The sequence below is a fragment of the Mauremys mutica genome, chromosome 1 (assembly GCF_020497125.1).
Source record: "Mauremys mutica isolate MM-2020 ecotype Southern chromosome 1, ASM2049712v1, whole genome shotgun sequence".
In the NCBI taxonomy this organism is placed as follows: domain Eukaryota; kingdom Metazoa; phylum Chordata; order Testudines; family Geoemydidae; genus Mauremys; species Mauremys mutica.
Window position 1 is genome coordinate 374,904,893 of NC_059072.1, and position 20,514 is coordinate 374,925,406.

At 53.6% G+C, this 20,514-nt stretch overlaps 1 protein-coding gene across 10 annotated transcripts in view; it reads left to right on the forward strand.

Annotated features, from left to right (window-relative positions):
* The window catches only part of LOC123375187 (paired box protein Pax-8-like), a 42,219-nt gene that overhangs the window by 12,017 nt on the left and 9,688 nt on the right, over positions 1–20,514 (forward strand). For 6 of the 10 annotated variants that reach the window (XM_045025915.1, XM_045025949.1, XM_045025933.1 and 3 more), the window contains exons 3-6: positions 16,557–16,764; positions 17,984–18,184; positions 18,723–18,811; positions 20,137–20,262. In XM_045025915.1, the coding sequence (XP_044881850.1) occupies positions 16,557–16,764; positions 17,984–18,184; positions 18,723–18,811; positions 20,137–20,262 (624 nt within the window). The remainder of the gene's footprint in view (positions 1–16,556; positions 16,765–17,983; positions 18,185–18,722; positions 18,812–20,136; positions 20,263–20,514) is intronic. The other 4 variants (XM_045025925.1, XM_045025941.1, XM_045025971.1 and 1 more) reach the window with 2 other exon arrangements.

A 20,514-nucleotide genomic window follows, 5' to 3' on the forward strand; every position in this document is an offset into this window, starting at 1 on the left:
AATGAGGGTCCCCGTTGCTGGTCCCGGCTCTGTAGGGCGCAGCACCCCTTCCAGTGAGTGAGGGGAGCTGGCACCTCACAGGATCAGGCCCTAACAGACCCCCCCCTTCAGGGACAGATTCTGACAGGCCTTTTTGCCTTATGCCCACAGTGCTGTGGAGTGCCCCCTGCTCTGGGGCCACCCCGTATGGGGTCTCTGGGCCAGCCCAGGAGTTGGGTGGGGAATCATTGCAAGATATGGGCTCAGCTAAAAGATAGTGCAGTGCAGCGGCCAGCCGGGCAGTGCGCCTCCACCCTGCGCCCCGCACAGAGCCACCGGCCGGGCAGTGCACCCCAGCCCTGCGCCATTGCGTGGTGCCCTCCTCTCCATGCACACCCACTGCCTGGCCGCCAGCTGCCCCCCTCTTTCTCTTCCCCGCCCCGCTCTGCATCTCGCCTCCCCTGCATAATCGTTCTTGCCCGCATGAGTGCTCCAGCTCCGCAGCCTGGTGCCCCTCTGAGGCATTCTCCCCTCTCCTGTTATTCTTGTATTAGTGCCGAGCCCATTACAGCTAATTTGCTCACCCTAATCTCCATTTATTTCTCCCTCGTTGATATTAGATTTTACTTCTCTATTGCTCCGGCCTGATTTCCTCTTTGTCTCTCTAATGCGCCCCCCCCCCCCGTTTCTCTATTAATATGGTTTCCTCTCACCATTCGCCCCCCTCTCACCCCCACCACCCATCCCAAACTGAGTCCCCTTTAAATTAACTCCTGGCTGCCCTGGGGCTGGCGGGGTGGGAAAACAGTCTGGCTTTGCAGAGGAACAGGCCCCTGCTCAGAGCCTCCCCATGTGTTGGCTCTCACGCTGCACGGAACCCCCAGAAACAGGCTACATCCTCCCAGGCGCCCCCCTGAGTGCTGAGATCCCAGCTCCCCCACCCACCAGGGGCCTGCCCTACATCCTGACCCCCCCCAACACCATGGGGAGCCCTCCCTGACCCAGCCAGGCTCATCCTGCACAAGCCCAGCAGCCTCTGGGGGTTTGCCCCCCCTCTCTTTGGGGTGTTTCGTAAAGCCCCAGCTCCCGGAGCCAGGGGAGTCTCTGCTCCAGCGTGCCTGTTTGCAGAGGGCAGCTAGAATGTGGCCCCAGCCCCCGCCCCAAAAGCAAAGACAAAAGGACCCCCACCTTTGGCATTGCAAAAACCCTTGTGGTTTCTCATTTTGGGGAGTCTGGTTCATGGGTTTGACCACTAGGGGCTGGCCAGATGGAAAAAACTCTGCTCTGGAGAGTTAATGGCACTTCTCTGTACCACCCCCTCCATGGCTGGTATTCAAGCTCCCCTTCCCCACCCCTGTGTCCCCCATTCCCTGTATTCCATCCCTCGCTCCCCACCCCTGGACACCCTCCCAGAACCCCCCAGGCTCTGTCTCCCAATTCCACTTCCCCTCCCCAACCCCCTTCCCCACCTCCCTTCCCAAGCACTGTACCCCAACCTCCCCAGCCTCTGTGATCATCTCAGCCAGCCCCTGTATGTCACCCCCTTTCACGTCCCTCACTGAACACCTCTAAGCATTACTGGTGCCTCCAGCTCCCTACTCCCACCCAGCTGACCTTATGTTACTTGGAGCGGGGCTGGGGGGTGGTATATCGAGTCGGAGACTGTTAGGCCAGACAGAGCTATGGAACCAGCTAGTCCAACCGCCCGATCCCCGAGCTGATCCCTCTTTGAACTGGCGCAGAGCTGTTAGCAAAGGAGGGTGCTGGAGAACACGCCAGGCCCTTGGGATGTCGCTCCAATGGCTAGTGACCCTCACTGGTCACAATTTGCACTTTATTTCTAGTCTCAATGTGTCGAGCTTTGACCTGCAGCCAGCGGATCGTGTCAGGCCTTAGACTGAAGACCCCTCTGGTACCAATTTCTGTAGATACTGACAGATTGGGATCCAGGTCCCCCTTGACGGTCTCTTTGAGAAGCTCAATAGATGGAGCTCCTGGGGTCGATGGCAGGTTGTCCAAGCTTTTAACCATTCTTCTGGCTCTGCTGAAAACCCTCCCCCATTATCAACATCCTGCTTAAATTGTGGGCACCAGAACTGGGCAACGGATCCCAGCAGCGGTCGCACCAGTGCCAAACCCGGAGGCAAAATCACCGCTCTGCTCCTACTTGAGATTCCCTTGTTTACACATCCCAGGGTCACATCAGTCCTTTTGGCCCCAGCATCGCCCAGGGAGCTTGTGTTCAGCAGATTCTCCACCATGACACCCACATTTGTTTCAGAGTCCCTGCTTCCAGGATAGAGCCCCCCAGCCTGTCAGTATGACCCGCAATCTTTGTTCCTGGATGGACCACCTTGCATTTAGTTGTAGTGTTTGCTAGTGTCCAGCTTACCAGTGCCCCAGCTCGCTCTGTATCAGTGACCCCTCCTCGTCAGTATCTCCCACTCCCCCAAGCTTGGCGTCATCTGCAAACTTTCTGAGTGAGCATTTTATGTTGTCTTCTACGGCAACGGCAAACAAATTATGTGGAGAGCCACCAACCTATCCCTGTGGAACCCCCCTCGAAACACAACTGTTCATTGATGATTCCTGCCCCCCCCCATCACACTGGGCATGGCTCTTGGGTTCCAGGGAGACTTAGATTTTCCCTGCTCAACATGGCAGCTGCTTGGGACATGATCCCCCTCCCCCAAGAAAAATTTCACTGAAAAACCTTTTCTTTGACTTTTCCTGGGTTTTTTGGGCAGGGTCATTTGATTTTTTTTTTCCAATCCCCTGTTGTTGTTTAAACCAAACCATCTGCATTTAAACCATTTCGTTCAATCCCAAAAAACGCTGGTCTTTGGTTGACTTTTGGGGTTTGCTGAATGAACAAATTTTTTTTTTTGCCCCAAATGGGATTATTTGGGCAGATCACCCTTTTCCTGGGTCAGAAGGCCATTTTCAGATGTGTGTGTGTGTGTGTGTGTTGGGGGGGGAATGTAGGCAGAACAGTTGTGACCAGCTCTAAATCAGCACCCGCAGCTTTTCCAACGCTCCATGCCCAAGGTGCTGAGGTCATTGGAACAACCGGCCACTGGCTACTTGGGCCTGAGTTCTTGTGTCCCTACCACATGGATTCCCCCCCCACCCCCCATGTGTGTATGTACCACAGAAATCTGTCTACCAATGCTGCACCACGGCCAGGCTTCCCGCAGGAGTCTGACAAAATCCTTGCAATGATCTTCAAACCTTACGCTGGTGCTTATGCAGCGACTCAGGCCTCAGCCCGGCGGTGCCTAGAGGAACATAAGAACGTAAGAGCAGCCAGACCAAAGGTCCATCCAGCCCAGTGACCTGTCTGCAAACAGTGGCCAGTGCCAGGTGCCCCAGAGGGAATGAACAGAACAGGGAATCATCAAGTGATCCACCCCCTGTCGCCCATTCCCAGCTTCTGGCAAACCAGGACAATGGAGCGAACTTCCAGTTTTAAACCGTATAAAGGAAAAACCCAGAAATTTGGTGGAACAAGAACAGAAAATAAATAACATCTAGTGTCACCGAATGCTAGGTTAGGAAAATAAACTGTAAATTTACTCTGCATGTCTTGAAAGCTGGGCTCTCTCCCCGCCAGGAGCTGGGCCAATAGAAGATCTTTCTCCACCCACCTTGTCTCATGGCAGTACAAGACGTTTGTCAGCACTGCAACCCATCGCCCCAAGGGGACTCCACCCTCCCCCTGGCTGCAAAGTCCGGCTTTGCCTCACCTCTCTCTGGCGTGCGTCGCTCCTTTGCTTCCACACCCCCTTCCAACAGCTCCCCCTCCGGATGGCCACGCCTGGTCCCCAGGCGCCCGAACGGTACCCCTCTGTCAGGGTCCCAGGGATCAACCTCACCCGTCGTACGCTCCGTACTCCTCACCACCTGGCTCCTTGCGGGCAGCTTCCTCTCCCAGGGCCACATTCTCTGCTGCCGCATCACAGCTGCCCGCCCTAGCCTTACCCTCTCGGTTGAAAGTGCAGCTGGTGCCGGGGCCAGGATTACTACACTTCTCTGCCTAGCCATGCAAACCTACGCTGCACCCTATAGCTGCCCGTACATTGGCCTGTAACGACGCCAAGCCAAATATGGGCCTTCCCGCCCATTTCCTGGGCATCAGATGATATTTACGCCCATTTGCCTTTAGCATATTAAACTGGCCAAGGCAAGCCGGACAGTCCTGGAGAGAAGGGAGTGGGCACATGGTGGGAGCAGGCAGGGAGCACTGCTGGCAACTATCGGAGTGTATAGGGGCTGTGAGGGACAACGGCTGGGGGGCCAGGTGTGTGCGTGTAGGGCTGGATGTCTGTGTCGGGGGATGCAGAGATACGAGTGTGTAGCTCCCTGCTGTGCATGTAGGGGTGGGCAGGCATGTACATTCGGGTGCATACGTGCAGGTCTGGGTGCCTGCACATAGATCTGTGTGCATGTAGATCTGTGTATGCATGCAGGCCTGCATGCATGTAGAGCTGTGTGCGTGTCGCTCTGTGTGCAGATCCGTGTGCATGTAGGTCTGGGGGTCACTCACTCAGGGAGAATGCTGCCACATTGTACACAAACAGTCACAGCCCAGGGTCAGAGCATGGAGCTGGGAACCAGGAACTGCTGAGCTCCTCCCAGCTCTACCCTTGATTCGCTGCATGAAGTTGCACAAGTCCCTCCCCCCTCTGTGCCGCAGTTTCCCCATTTGCAAAATGGCAATCATCAGACTTATCATCCTGGCTAGGTACTCGCATTTTCCTCTCCAAACCAGAGTGGTATCTGGGCACCTCAAAGCTCTTAAAGAATTTACCCCACAACAACCCTGCAGGTTTCAGATGGAGAAACTGAGGTCCAGGGATAGGAAGGGACTTGCCTCAGGTTGCCCAGTGAGTCAGTGGCAGAGCTGGTATGTGTACCCAGGGCTCCTGGCTGTTAGTCCCATGCATTAACCACAGCCCCAATCTTCGCCTAGTGCACGAGGCCAACCCACTAGATCAGGGGTTGGCAGCCTTTCAGAAGTGCTGTGCCGAGTCTTCATTTATTTACTCTAATGTAAGGTTTCGCATGCCAGTAATACATTTGAATGCTTTTAGAAGGCCTCTTTCTTTAAGTCTATATTATAGAACTAAACTATTGTTGTATATAAAGTAAATAAGGTTTTAAAAATGTTTAAGAAGCTTCATTTAAAATTAAATTAAAATGCAGAGCCCCCCAGACCGGTGGCCAGGACCAGGTAGTGCGAGTGCCACTGAAAATCAGCTCGCGTGCCGCCTTCGGCACCTGTGCCATAGGTTGCTTACCCCTGCACTAGAGCATAAAGTTCTTTCCAAATGAACAGCCTGATTCTGATTTATCTCACGTTCCTGCGAACCCAGGGTAGCCCCTGTGACTTCACTGGGGTAAAACTGGCCTAGAGGAGATCTGAGTCTGCACAGACACATGCTGCTGAAGGAGCATGGGCTGCAGAATTGTTCCACTCCGCTCCATACGGGCGTGTAATGTATTTGGCATGGAAACGAGCGACTGACGCTTTCCTTGCTAGGCTCCGTGTCACTGTTAACTGCATGTGAGGTTGGCTACAGCCCAGTCTGGCCTGGGGGCAGCTTGGTCCAAGCTGTGATGGCTTCCCTATCGCGCAGGGCATCACACGTGCCAGCTCCTCCACCTCCCTCCCGCTCCAAGCAGCTGGCCAATCGCTGGCACCAGATGGCAGGAACAAAGAGATGCCCAAGCCCAAAGACCCGCAGACGTTATGTCCTCATGACAGAGTCACCTCCTCTGGAGCTAGCCTAGCTCAGGTGACAGCGACAGAGCAGGCTGTGTGGGCAGCGGGGGCTGGGGAGTTAAAAGCACCTCCATGCTCCAGGGACAGGGTTCTGTGTGTGGACAGGCAGGGCCAAAGCCACAGCTGCAGCTCAGTTAGTGCTGCGGTGAGCCCAAGCTGCCAGGCAGCACCGAGGAGCCCGTATGTAGCTGAAGGGGCACTGCTGAGTACAAAGGACGTGAGGAAAACGCAGGCAGCGAGCCTGGGCAGCCGTGTGCTTATGGCCCTGCAGCGCTCAGCTGGGGGGTTCAGCTCAACACCTTCCACCCGGCTCCCCCTGCATGGCGCCAAGTGGGAAACTGGCTGCAGAAGGAGACAGGGCAGGTGGGAAGAGGCTCTCCTGGAGGTTTTAAGGGTACGTCTACAGAGCAAAACCAACCCCACGGCAGCGAGTCTCCGAGCCCAGGTCAACTGACTGGGCTCATGGGGATCACCCAGTGCAGCTAAAAACTGCAGTGGAGACATCTGGGCTCGGGCTGGCTCCTGGCTCTGAGACCTGGTGAGGTAGAGGCCCTCAGGCTCCAGGTTCCAGCCCGAGTGGGTGCATCTACATGGCTATTTTTAGCCCCTAGCTCCATGGGGGCAGATGAAGCTTCCTCTGGGGGAGGATAGCTCCCTGTCCCACCTCGTCCGTCTGTGGCCCTGCCCACACGCCACCCCCGCTCTGCCCCAGGCCCCTCCCCCTCCCCCACATGGCCCCCTGCTCACACTGCCCCCCCGGCCACGTCCTTCCTCTCCTCCACCCTCATTGCAGGGGGGTCTCGCAGGGGACGGGGTGAAGGAGAGGAAGGACAGGCTCACCAAGCGGCGGTGGGGGCCTCGGGGAAGGGGCAGAGCAGGGAGGGGAAGAGGCAGGGCCACCATGGCCTAGGTGTCCGGCAACGGGGCTTAGCCTCCCCTGGCCTCTTACACCCACAGCCCATGCCCAGCACGATCCCCGCGATCCTCAGTCAGTTGTTCAGGCCCTGGACTTGCTGTCGCGGGGGTTTTGCTGCGTAGATGAACCCTGACTCGAGTGGGAAGCCAGGTTGCCGTGTCTTCATTGCTGTGTTAAGCCAGCCTAGCTGACCCATGCTCAGAATGCAGCATCGCCAGCGCCCGGGAGAGCACAAGTGTCCTCTGGCCAAGGCGCGTGGAAAGAAGCGGGCAGGGGACTGGCACCACCGTGGGATTGGAAGAGCCTGGCCTGGAGTTTGTGCTGACCAGCCCCCCGGCTGGTGTGCAGGGCCGCAGCCCCGCTATCTCCACTGTCGTTGCTGGAGCTTTCCCCGTCTACACCAGCGGCGGAGCTGGCCCATCGCGCGGACAGGATCGAACGTTAGCGGTGCTGATCGTCCTCCCACCTCCACTTGGGGTAGCCCTACGGACTGCCCTGGAGTCGCCATGGAAGAGCCAGGCCCACTGTCGCTCCTGGCGGGCTTAGCCGGTGGAACTGACTGCTACTGGCTATTGTGGAGGCCACGGACTAAGCGAGATTCGAAGAGAGACTGGACACGTCTACCAAGCAGATGCGGAGTTCTATGGATAACAGATCCGCGCCGGAGTTCTGACAAAGGAAGTGCTGGAATGCAGGGCAGTGGGAAGCCAGGAGGGAGCAGAGGGGGGAAGGGAAATTTGGGGTGTGTGTGTGGGGAGTGGGAGGAAATTAGGGCAGTGAGGGAGCTAGAGGAGGGGGAGCAGGGGTGATTCCACACAGAGCCCGTCCCATCCCTGCTTCCCCTCTGTTTGTGCTCCCCGTAGGGGGCTCCAATGTTGGGGTGTCCTTGCTGCTTAGCTCCTGGCATCTCCCGGCTCTGGCGCCCCAGGCTAGTCCGGGCTGCAGTGATTCAAACCACTGGGCGGAGAGCAGGGATCCTGCAAACCATCAATTTTAATCCACTTTTCTGATTGTTCTCATTGGCACTATAACCATTAAAACACAGGCTTTACCGTCACATGGAGCCTTGACAATAGGTTTGGCACCTGGCAGGGTCCCCGCTAACTACATACATTTATTTACGCAATTATATCTGGTAATATGCTCCGATTCTTATCAATTGTACATTTTTAGTCTGTTTGAAAATGGTGTCTGATCTGTTGCTTATTTCCTAGATAATTAACTTTTTGTTCGTGGTTTGTGTCAAGCAGCATTAGGATGGTAACTGGGAATTTAATTAAACACCCAAAACAGCATCTACAATTTATTTTTATTAAAGAAAACAACCTTAGATGTTTTGGATACATCAGCTTCGCTTATCAAACCGTATTTCACAGTTCCAGCTAAATGATTTGTTAAAGGAACAGAGGGATTAACTGTAGTTAGTGAATTAATCAGATTATTTCAGGTCAGCCTGGGAAAAATTTCAAGTCTACCTAAGTGAAAGTGACTGAAGCATAAGTTCCTACTCGCCTAACTGACGAAGTGGGAATTTTCGATAATATTTTTATGCAGCCTTGGTGTGCCTCAGTTTCCCTTTGCATGTTGCATTGCTACCCAGTGGATACATAAGGTTTAACACTGGAGTAGCGCAGGAGCAGGGCAGGGGGTTGTTACTTTGCTATCTGGGACAATTAAAGAGACGCCCCAAGGACAGAACAACTCCGGACGTGGAAGGGAGCTGGAGAACAAGGGGTCAGATGGCTGGAAGAAGGGACCTTTTGGAGGGGTGCAGGAGCCTGGACTGGGGGATCCAAGAGGGGGAGCCAGAGGTGGAGTCCATCACTGCTTGGCTGGCTCATCACGGCACTGGTTGGACCGGGGTGGACTATGGCGGAACCCTGCCCCTCTGTGCTGACCAAAGGATGTCCAGATTCTGTAGCCAGGTGACTAATCAATGGTGACCTTGTTTGGGAAAGGCTGCCTGTGTCACTGTGAATATCCCCTGAGAGCATCACACCCTGAGGGGCCTGGTCGGCTTGGCTGGATTCACTGCAGGGAGTGTTGGAGCGGTGGAGGCCACGGGCCTGCCCTGGTGGAACTGTGTGGGTCCTTGGGGCCCACTTCAGCGAAGGGGTCGTTCCCAGAAGACTAGGGACAGGCTGGGCAGAAACTAGACACTAGGACTCTGTGATGCTTGTCTCTTGAAATGAGACAACAGCCTCCTAAGTGACTTAGGCTGTCCTTCAAACTAGGAGATCTCATCTTTCCCTCCTCACGACACGTGCTCCGGCTTTTTCAACTCCCAGTCAACTTCTCAACCATGAATGAATTCGTCCGAATAAAGAACATGTTCTCTCTGCGCCTGCAGAAGAGGCGACTGCTGCAAAAACTGACTGCTGCAAAAACTGGTTCCAGGGGCTTCACCAGTGACTTCCACCCGTTCAGTGGTGGGTCTTTCCTTTAAAACACCAGCAGCCAATACGTGCTGCTTGCAGGGTTCATCTCCAGCCCGGAATTTTATGATGGTTGGCATAATTGATGGGTGATTCTTAGGCGCCACGTCAGAGCAGCATCTTCTTCTGCAGTTACGCATCTCCCCGGGTACGTTGGTTGAGAATATTGGCAAGAGCATGAATCGGAGTAAGTGCTTGATCCAGCCGCTTCTTTCCTGTCTGCAATTTACCTCTGTCAGTGGCTATTTCTTTCTTCAGCGTCTCTTGAAGTTCTTTCCATATTTCCACCCCAGCAGCAATGCAGCAGCATCCTGCTGCGGTTTGTCCGAGGCAGGTTTCAGGATATCCAGCATCTCTTCTCCATTTCTCTTGGCTACTTTGGCTGGGAGAGCTCCAGCTATTGTGTCACAATTTTCCTCACAAATGGCCATCAGAACAGGCCAGTTCTTAATAAACAGCTTCAAACAGTCAGCTGCTGAAAGCCCATTGTACACCTAGGGGGAGACTTCGTTTGGATCCTCCTGCTCTCTTCAGTGACGCTGAAGCAGAGTGGTTGTTCTGGAAATATTGTGCAATTTCAACATTTTCCTTGATTCCTGGAGTTGAACTTAAGTCTTTGGCTAAAAGATGCATCACATGCGCCCTGCATCCACAGGTTATAAGTGTCAGGTTCCCTTCGTTATCTTCTAGATGTCTTCTCATCTTTGCTCCTTTGGCAGCACTGTCTGGGACAAAGCTACACACCTGACACTTGATTTTTTGTTCATGGTTTGTTATCGCTCTTCCTGCTACTTCTTTTAAGTACTTTTCTGTATGGGCATTTCCTGATGTATCAGTTGTTTCTATAAGACAGCCAACCCCATCTTCTGTTGTCACATAATACCTATTATTGGATGATTGTGTACATCGCTTCACCCATCAAGACTCAGATTAACAAACTTCCCATCAATGGTTTTTGCGAACTGTTCAATTCCCTTCTCATGCACTGCAGCCAGCAACTGCTCTAGGTTTTTTGCCGCCCCAAGCAAAACATTTTTTGGCTGCCCCCACCCCAGTCCTGGTCTCCCCCACCCGCACTCTCCTGCTGCCCCAGCCCTGGGCTCTCCCCGCAACCTGCACCCACCTGCTGTCCCAGACCTGGGTCACTGGTAACTCGCTCCCAGGGCAGGTCATTCAGCAGGAATTTTGGATGTGCACAGAACACAGACAGGATTGGTTCCCATATGGTCACAGAACTGCAGTAAAGTGGAACAATTTTCAGCTTGTGTGATTGGAGGATATCAGGATGCATATGATAAGACTGACCTCCATAAATGAGGAAAAGTTGAGGTGCCTTTATTATTCTTTTGTTCCACTCTTTCTTTCTATGGGGAATTTGCCAATGCAATATCACTGTCTTCCTTTTAAACAAATACAACTAAAAAAAAAAAGCAAAAAAAAAAAGCAATGGCTGTTGAAAATAGCAATTCCAGTCCTAAAAACCACTGGGAAGCATTTCTTGCTTCTTCATTTCTTATCCTACGTTTTCTACAGCAAGTTACAGTGGATCAGTATATTTGATTTGGAAGAAATGAAGTAACAGCTGCCCGAATTGAGCTTGAGCACTCCTGAATTTTGAGGGTGTTTAAATCTGGAAGGCAGGTGCTAGATTCCCTTTCTGAATATTACCTAAATCTGGAAAGGAAAAGTCAATTTCTGCTTCCATGGCTCAGACATGGAAATCCTCCTACGTGCCTGTATCTAAAACTGCCGAAGTCCCCTAGCAGAGACTCCCCTCCCTTACTTTTCATTTTAAATTCTAGTGGGATCCACGTACCTCCCTTGCCAGGCTTCAGATAGAGAGGGGCACTGTCCATTTAGTCCACCCAATTCCTTCTTTGTGGGCTGCAAGGTGAGGTCACACCAGTATCCCTAATGCAGTCTGGGGAAGTCTTCTGAAGGGGACATCTGGGACAAAGTCTTCTACTCCTTTGGCACACTTGTTCCCCATTCACAGTGCCACCCCTTTAGACTCGCAGCATGGCCCAGCTACCTCACTCCCTACCCCTCCCTTTCCTGTTGATTGCGGCCAAGGGATTGCTGGGAAATGTAGTTCTTTCCCTGCTCCAGGGCTGGCTCTATAGGCAGGGAGCTAGGCAAGGAACTACAGCTCCCAGGGTCCCGTGGGTTCTCAGCTCCCATGCTGGATCCCCAGCTGCTCAGTGGCTCCGCTTCTGCAGGGTTGTGAGAGGGGAGGAAGTGAGTTAAAAAAAAAAAAAAAGGATGGCCAAAATGATGCCCCCTGGAAATGTGCCGCCCCAAGCACCTGCTTGTTTTGCTGGTGCCTAGAGCCGGCCCTGGGTGGAGTGCAGCCTGCTCAGATGATTGAACCATGTCAATCAAATGTTTGTCCTGAACAAGACGAAAGGGAGAATTTGTTGCACAAATGAACCGAGCAATCTTTGCATCTATGGAGTCTTGGTGGAATTTTCTGCTCCTGATTACAACTCATCCATAGCTTTACTGGACAATGAAGGAAAGTTTGGTTTGTTGGTTTTTTTAATCCAAGTAATTTACTGCCTGATGTACGTTTACTTGCAGCACTGCTGGTGGCACCAGCAGATGACTCTAAAGTTGTAGACATTGCAGATGATGGACGTTCACAACCATGTATGTCTACGCTGGACCCTGAAACAAAGCGGTAACAAAGTCACTCTCGCTCACAGAGTATTGCGCCTTGCACTGCTTTATAAAAAATGAGATTGCATGATAGATTCCTCCTCCCGCAGCTGTTTGTACCACTGTTTAAATGATATTTATTCCAAATCCAGTTTTATAGGGAAAATAATAAATCATAAGGAATATCTCAATCTATTTAAACCCTTATCTCTAGCAACACACCAAACAGCTTGGGAAAAAAATGTTAACATTCCTAGATGCCAAACAAACCTTTACTTTTAAATGGGAAATCGTCCCCCAGGATGTTTGATTATATTGAGCTATAAAAAAAATAAACCTCAGAAGTCCCGCAGTAATTGATAAATCCTCTCACACCAAACTAACATGCCAGTTCTATTCTGAACACCACATTTTGAAATTCCTAGGTAAGTAATGCCCTCAAAACACGGCTGTCTGACAATAATCCAAGGTGTCCCTTGCGAGCACAGTAAGGCATGGTAGCTAGTCTTTGAGAATGGTGCAAACGTAAGTTTACTAACCAATTGATCCAGACCAGACATGTTCACAAAGTTGTTCCCTTCTGAGGAGCATTTTTCATGGTGGTTCATTCTGCCAAGCAGACCTTGCATCTCTTTGTGGCATTGTTCACATTTGTTGCATCTTCCCCTTTTTACAGGGATTTCTTGAAAATATCCCCAAACAGGGGCTCTTTGACAACCTGCCGCCACTGCAGGTGTTTTTCTCCAGCTCCCAGGTGTTGGAATCGACCCTTCCTTGACAGCAGCGTGGCAGGTCCTGCTTCTTCTCCCTTGCTACCTAACCCCTCCCGCTCCTCCACCCCTGCCCCCAGAAACGCAAAAGAACGAACGTCACTCCAAGGCTCCTGCTGGTGTGACCCACGTGCCAGTGGCGCTGCAGTATCTGGAGTCAGAGAGGGAGACTGGCACGGAAATGAATGGATTTTGGTGTGTTTGCGTCTCTGTCTGTGTACGCTCACAAGGAGACGGAGCAAGGCTCTTTACGCAAAGGGCCCAGATCCACCCAGAAGCAAGAGCTGGCAGTTAGAGGTAGATCCGTGTTTTTCCATGAGCTGGAGAGCGCGTTTCCATGGTTGTCATAATGTGAGAACGGAGCTAGTCCAACCAGAATCTATAAACCAGGAGTTCGCCCAGGTAGGCTCAGAGGATGATCCCAATGACACCTGATGGTGGTCTGCTGGAGTCAGAGGCCAGGTCTCAACACCTGTGATGACTTTGCCAGTCTCTTGTGCCCACTCGCACAGTCCCAGGTCACCTTAATACTGCACAGGACCTAGTGTGCCACATTTACAAAGCTTGGCCTCCAAACGTAGGTGTCTCGCCCCTGATTCTTTTTTTCTACAGACAAGCAGCTGTTGGCACAGAGGTTTTGCTGGAGGCTCATGGATTCAGCCAGTTTATTTGTATTGAAATGTTTGAAGAGATTATAACGAGCGTTAGCCCTGAACATATTTCGTATGACATTTAGATTGCCTTTGAAACAGGTGTATTTTTAAAAAGAAAAACTTATTGTCATTTCAATAAAATCCAAAAATGTATTTAAATAAAAAAATCCGGCCCTCCCCCATCATCAATTTTCCCCACTCTGCCCAGCTGCGGTGTCCCCAGCTCCGTCTGCATTGACCCACCACTGAGCGCCCTGCCTGGGTGCCTGCTGGCTCAGAGGATGCTCTGTAGCTGGGGGTGGGGGGAAGGATCTTCCTGGCCCAGGCCCTGCAAAGGTACCGAAATGTCCCCCAGCTCCTAAAAAAGTGTCAGAACGGTGTTCTGGAGCATTCCAACGCTGTAACAAACGCTGGAGGGAGATTAAACCTCCCGCGTCAGGCTTAGGACAGCCTGGCTCTCAGTCCCCCATGCTGGGGAGGGCAGGCGGGCTTCCCCGTTGCTATTTTTAGCACACTGGTCTGGGCCCTGCTGGTCTGTCTACCTGTGCTTGAGGCTCACTCCCAGCTGCAGGGGAGCCAGGCCCAGAGGGGTGGTCTGTGCCAAAGCCCAGCCTCCGTGCAGAGCTGAGTGAGCGTGGTCAGCTGCGTCAGACACAAACTCCCGGAACACGGGGAAGGCAAACGAGGGTTCGCTGGGAGAGCGGCAGCACCAGGCACTTCAGAGAAAGGGCTAACTCCCCGGCAGTAGCAGCTGGGGGTAGCTGCCCCCAGGCAGGTCTTTTCCGGGCCTCAATGGGGACGTCTACACTGCAAAAATACACCCGTGGCAGTGAGCCTCAGACTCGGGCTCACGAGGCTTGTGCTACGGCGTTAAAAATCCCCTGCGATTAGTCCCCAAAGGGTGATTTATATCCTGCTTTATGCACCCTGGCTGAGCTGTCGCTCCTGTTAGCGCCAGCGTTGTTTCTTTCTTACAGCATTCAACATTGCTGCAACTCATACTCTCCCTTGCACCTGCCTGGATAGTGAATTAGTGAGGCCAGTGGGCTGCTGCAGCCGAGTGCGGAGTCTCATTCTGGTTGTGCACACGGCTCGCGCTGAGCTCGCCTGCATGTTTAACACACTGTAGTGCACAGTGGTGTAGCTGTGTCGGTCCCAGGATATTAGAGACAAGGTGGGTGAGGTCAGAGCTTTTAACGCCGTTACCTCCCCCACTTGTCTCCCTAATACCTTGTCTGCATTGTGTTACGGAAACCCAAACAGGTGCACGGGGGCATCGGGCAGCTTGATGACTCCAGGTGTAGGAGCCCTGGCTTAGAGAGCCGCAGATGAAGGATGCTAGATCCATAGGAAGAACTGTAATACAGTCCATGGAATCACCTGGCTTCCTGGAGTCCTGGTCCACCTATTCATCACTGGCTGTGGACTAGGGCACCTAAGCAAAGCAGATTTTTCGAAGACTGGCTCATGAGCCAGAGCTGAATGCAGGTTGCATGGGCAGCCTTCAAGCTGGCATCTCCTAACACTTGAGTGTTTTGACTTTGCAGCCTGAACATTCTGCTAATGTTAGATGTTGACAGGGTAATTTCTGTTGGTTTTTAAAACTGTAGCAACACCCAGCAGTTCATCCTGTGGAACTATATTGTCTCCCTACATGGGCCACCAGCAGGCCTGGGGTCATTATATCTACAGACCTCTGCCACCTGAGCTAACTGAGTAACTGGCAGGAGTAGTAGGCTGTTATCTTCTATGCGGGCTTGTCACTAGAGAGGGATAAGACATACACACTTTGCCGGGGGGCTTCATGGCTATTTCCTAGACAGCAGAGGAATGGGGAGACTCAGGACTCCTGGGTTCCATTCCAGGCTCTGCTGGGAAGTGTCTCTAGTGGGGACAGACTCTTCTGCTCCATCCAGCTCTAACCTCTCCTTGTCCTCTTCCTCTGCTGTCCTGCCCCATCCTACATCTCCTGTTCACCCTCCCCCATTCCTCCCCTTCGGCATTGTGGCCTGCAGGGGGAATTGCTGATTGCATGGGACAGACAGTCTCCCTGATCCCAGCACCAGAGCAGCCGCAGCCTCTAGGAGTTCTGCTCAGCCCCTGCAACCCTGGGATGGAGCATGCTCATTCGCACAGTGGGGATGGAGCAAGCAACATCTGGTCACATGTGAGGGAATGGAGCGCGCTCAGTGCAGATGGAATCTTTGGAGAATTTAGCTGCCAAACTCTAACGAGTCTCCATTGAGCATGTGCGAACTGAGATTTTAGGGGCTCATCAAATGGCCAACTTTAGGTGAATTTTCATGGGGATGGCAAATGGCACCTCACTGATCCTAGGGCAACCTCCCCCCTGCCAAATTTCAAGTTCTTCCTCCAAAGCATGGAGGTGTTAGAGCTTCTCAACAAAAGGGCTACAAGATATTTTTAACACATGCAAAGCCATGTATTTTCCCCCAGCCTCGGTCTTGGAAACAGAGGAACCATTTTAGCTGAAACTTTCCAAATCAGTTCAGCCTGTGGCAGACCCTGGCCTGGAAAATTTCATCCCTGAAAGTTTAAGTTTGCAAAGCTATATATAACTGAAAACAGGGGTTCATAATGGGAAGTATCAGACCACCTTAATAATAGGTATCGCTGCTTGTTCCACCTAAAAAAGCTCCAGTGGGAATTCCTACACATCACCCATTTTACACAAACCCTTGTCCCTTAGATCTGCTCTGTCCAAAAATCTCAGATAAAATCTATGTTTTATTTGCCTGTGCAGCACCTAGTCTTGGACCAGGGCTCCTAGGTGCTACCAGAATATATCTTTGGGTGAGGCTGGTGCGGGGAAAGCCAGTGCCTGTGCCATCCCTGGGGACAGAGGCTGTTAGCAGTGCCACCAATACCAAGGGAGCACAAATCCCGAGCCAGGCTAAACAAATCATGACATTTTTTTTATTTGCTTTCTGGGGTTTGAGCCATTGGGGTCATGTTGGGGGTCACATTATCTCCCCAACCACAAGAGACAGAAACTTATTTACTTTTCAATAAAATGCCAGCAGAGATCCTCTTGTCATCCCGCGACTCTGGGAGCTGGGGCTTGTAGGAAAACAGCCAATATCGCGAGCCCTGTGATGGAATCACAGGCATCGGTGACCCTAGTTTGGGCTCCAGGAATCTCACTTGTTAGCAGCCCAAAGTTTGCTAAAAATCTCATTGATCCCTGGAGTCTAAGGCCTGGAGATGGTGCGATGCGTCTGGTGCCTGCAGGACCCTGGCCAGAGAACATCCCCCGGGGGTCCTGCACACAGCCCGATCTCTCGGGGCTGAGCCAGTGCGTGTAACCAGCTGTGGTACATGGCCCCTAAGTAATACCAGGCCTCCCCTGGCCTGCCCGGGGCTGGCTTTGTCTCTCGGCAGGGCACGGCGGGTTGAACCAGCTGGGCGGGGCCTTCGTGAATGGCCGCCCGCTGCCGGAAGTGGTCAGGCAGCGCATTGTGGACCTGGCCCACCAGGGCGTGCGGCCCTGCGACATCTCCCGCCAGCTGCGAGTCAGCCACGGCTGCGTCAGCAAAATCCTGGGCAGGTAAGCGCAGAAGCGGGAGCCCTTTGCTGGCTGGCGGTGGAGCCGGGACGGGGCCTCACAGTCTCCCGGCCAGCCACAGCTGCCTTCCCAGCAGACCCCAGCGGAGCTCCCCCAGCTTGCCCTCCATGGGAGGAGCCAGGCCAGGAGCTGTTAAAGGCTGGCACAGCTTGCCGTCCAGTCTGGGAACGGTCCCCCTGCAGAGACCCCAGCCAGTCTGGGCAGAGCTAAGGGGACGGAAAGGCTGGTCTAGTGGCTAGCGCACTGTCTGGCACTCAAGAGCCTGGGGTTCAATTCCAGATCTTCTGTGACCTTGGGCCTCCCCCTGTATTTCTCCATGCCTCAGTTTCCCATCTGTTAATGAAGACAATGATCTCGGGCCCTGCGCTTGGCTGGGGTCCTCTCGGGCAGGCAGCTGTCAGCATGGCGGGACAGGACTCTCTGCTCAAATAGCTGCAGAAACTACAGTCCCTGGTGAATCTCCCTGGCAGCTCGGTGCCATCCCCACACCTGGCTCCCAGCAAGGCTAGTTGGCTGGTGCAGAGTGGCAGGGAAACCCTCACCCCACGCGGGAGCCAGCGGTTCCTGCTGCCAGTGGTGGGCTCTGGGTGGACGGTGCCAGGAGTTTGGTAGTATGGGTTCTTCACTCCAATATTCAGTGCATCCCCTGCCACTGGTTAGTCTCTGAAGTGCACGTGAGTTACTGTGCAGCATGCCCTAGGCTGGGGACAGTCCTGCAGGGCTTGGGAGAGGCTGTATGGGGAGGGTTATTTATCTGCAATAAGTAATTTGACCAGCCCAGGGTCCCAGAGTAGCACCAGACACCACTGTGACGGGCACAGTAGGAACGGATGGCTGGAGGAAGCGGGACATGCCTGACCAGGTAACAGCTTGATATAGTTCCCTGAGGCTGGACACCCCCTGACTATTTACAAAGACCCCATCTGAGACTGGGGTGATGCCCCGTTCCCCCTCTGTGCCTCGGTTTCCCCATCTGGGGCTAAAGTACTTTGCGATGCCCCACAGGCAACTCAGTGAGCTGGGAGGAATTAGCTGTTTATTTCACTCCGAGCGATCGCGGTGCTGTGCTGAAAGACGAGCCCCTGGCTCATGCCATAGGGAGGGTATCGCAGCATAGCCTCCCAAGCACTCATACCCCGGCTGTGCCCGCCATCCGCTTCCCTCGGTTTACCCGGTAACCCTCTTGCTTTCTCTATTGGAGTAGGTACTACGAGACCGGCAGCATCCGGCCCGGCGTGATTGGCGGCTCCAAGCCCAAGGTGGCCACCCCCAAGGTGGTGGAGAAGATCGGGGACTACAAGCGGCAGAACCCCACCATGTTCGCGTGGGAGATCCGTGACCGCCTGCTGGCCGAGGGCGTCTGCGACAACGACACCGTGCCCAGCGTCAGCTCCATTAACAGGTCGGAGCCGGGGGACCCCATCTCCCCTAGATGTAGCCAGTCCTGTCCCCTCCCATCTCCCAGGAACCCCTCCTGTCCATTGGGGATCCCCCACTCTCATTTAGCTGGGACCCTCATCCATTGGGAAGGGAAGGGAGGTGCCCAACATGGGTCTGGTGGGGTTATTAGGCCTTGGTACCACTTAAATCCCACAAGGCCTGGACACCATTTCAGTCCTGGTTCCTGTGAGATTCGGGGGACTCCCTTTCCCCTCTCTGTACCTCAGTTTCCCCATCTGGAACATGGGGCTAAAGTACTTTGCGATGCCCCTCAGGCAAAGCGGGACTGAAGTGGTACCTAGGACTTTGCCCAGGGATGAATCTCCCTTCAATCTGTACTAGAAACCACTCCCTGAAGTCCAGGGGACCTGCTTCCAGCTTCCTCCCAGACAGGAGTTGGTCCAGCCAGTCGGTGCTGGAGCAGCCCCGATTCTCACACTGAACACGCCCACGCCCAGGGCCTGCCACTTAATTTCTCTGATGCCCTTTCTCCCCGTCAGAATCATCCGGACCAAAGTCCAGCAGCCATTCAACCTCCCGATGGACAACTGCGTGGCCTCCAAAGCTCTGAGCCCTGGGCACAGCCTGAGTGAGTTCTGGGGCAGGGTCTCGTATAGGGGCTGGGTGTTATAGTGGCTAATTCCCGGGGCCGCACAAGGTCTGTCTCTAGAGCATTGTCCCTCACTCCAGTGGGGCGGGAACGGAGCCCACAGATCTCAAAAGCACCCGCCGCTCAGTCGGCCCCTCTGTTGGCTTCCAGGCAGTAACAGAGCTGGGCAAAGAGTGGAGTTTGTCAAAAATCTCTGGCCATTTGGAAAAGTTCAAAGAACCCGTCTGGGGTTTAACGAAACGTTTCGGTTTTGAGCCATTTTGAAGCAAAATGTCAGTTCAACCCCCACCTCCCCCCAAAACGGCTCTCCCCCCCCCAAATCTTGTTATTGCCCCCCCTCCAACAACCATTTCAATGGCAAAATGTTTCGGTGGCCCGGAATCTGCATTTGTCCTCCCCCCCCCCCCCCCAAAAGTGTTGTCCAAAATATTTCTCCCAGCTCTATTCATGTGCTCTGTGTGGCCCAGTCCCTAGATCAGCACAGCCGGCCGTGCTGGGTGGGCTACAGAAATATGGAACTAGCCCTCGTGCCCAGGCCTGGTGGGAAATTTTCCACCTAAACAATGGAAACTTGAGTTTTCAACAAAATGGAATTTTTTATGAAAAGTGTCAGTTTCCTGCAGAAAAATCTTGATTTTTTTTCCCCATAAAAAACCCCAAATGCTCCCAAACTGAAATGTTTCAACTCAGAAATGTTGCCATTGTGCCTCATGGGAATTGTAGTTCATTGCCCCATATCACTGTTCTCCTCTATGGACTGGGCTTCTTGGCTGGGGACATCTTCCATGATGCCCCATAGCCAGGGTCTCCCAGCAGCCACTCTTCCGTGGTGCATCATGGGAGATGTAGTCTCACTAGGGATCCTGGCCTATGTGTGGTGTGACACAAGGCACCCAAACTACAACTCTCAGAAGGCACTGCAGCGGCATTGCCAAATAGAAAATGTTCTTTTTCCTGAAATTTTTCAGTATTTAAATTTCCGCCAAAAAAATTGAAAATTTCTGTGGAAAACGCCCTCTATTTTTAACCACCCTATACCATTGCCCCAGGCAGGGAACCGGGCACAGAGAAGGGATGGGTCGCACAGCCAGCTGGCATCAGGCTTGGAGCTCCCAGAGTCCCCGGTGCGCCAGGGACATCCGCAAGGGATGATTCCTCTGGGTCGCCTGGGACACCAGCCTTGTCCCGTCCTCGGGGCGGGTGGCACGACCCAGCGCCATGGGCGAGGTGCCCCGGCGTCGCGCCCGCCCTGTCTCCTGGCGCTCGCTCCAAGGCTTGTTGACCGGGGGGGGGGGTGTTTTCAGTCCCCAGCTCGGCCGTGACCCCCCCAGAGTCACCCCAGTCGGACTCGCTGGGCTCCACCTATTCCATCAGCGGGCTCCTAGGCATCGCCCAGGCCAGCAGCGACAGCAAGAGGAAGATGGACGACAGTGAGTGGGGGTGGGACAGTGCCGGGGGCAGGGTTCTCTGGGACCGGCCTCCGATGCCAGGGGGGTGGGTGCGAACGCCCCGTGATGGCAATAGAGACCTAGCCCGGGGGAGGCGGCGCTGAGACTGGCTGGGCCCAGGGCGGCTCCCATGTGGCTCCAGAGCGGCTGCCTCAGTCCCACAGAGGCTGGTGTCACTGTCCCGTGCCCGGCCCAGGGGCCCAGCAGGCAGCAATGCCCTCTGCAGTGCCATCA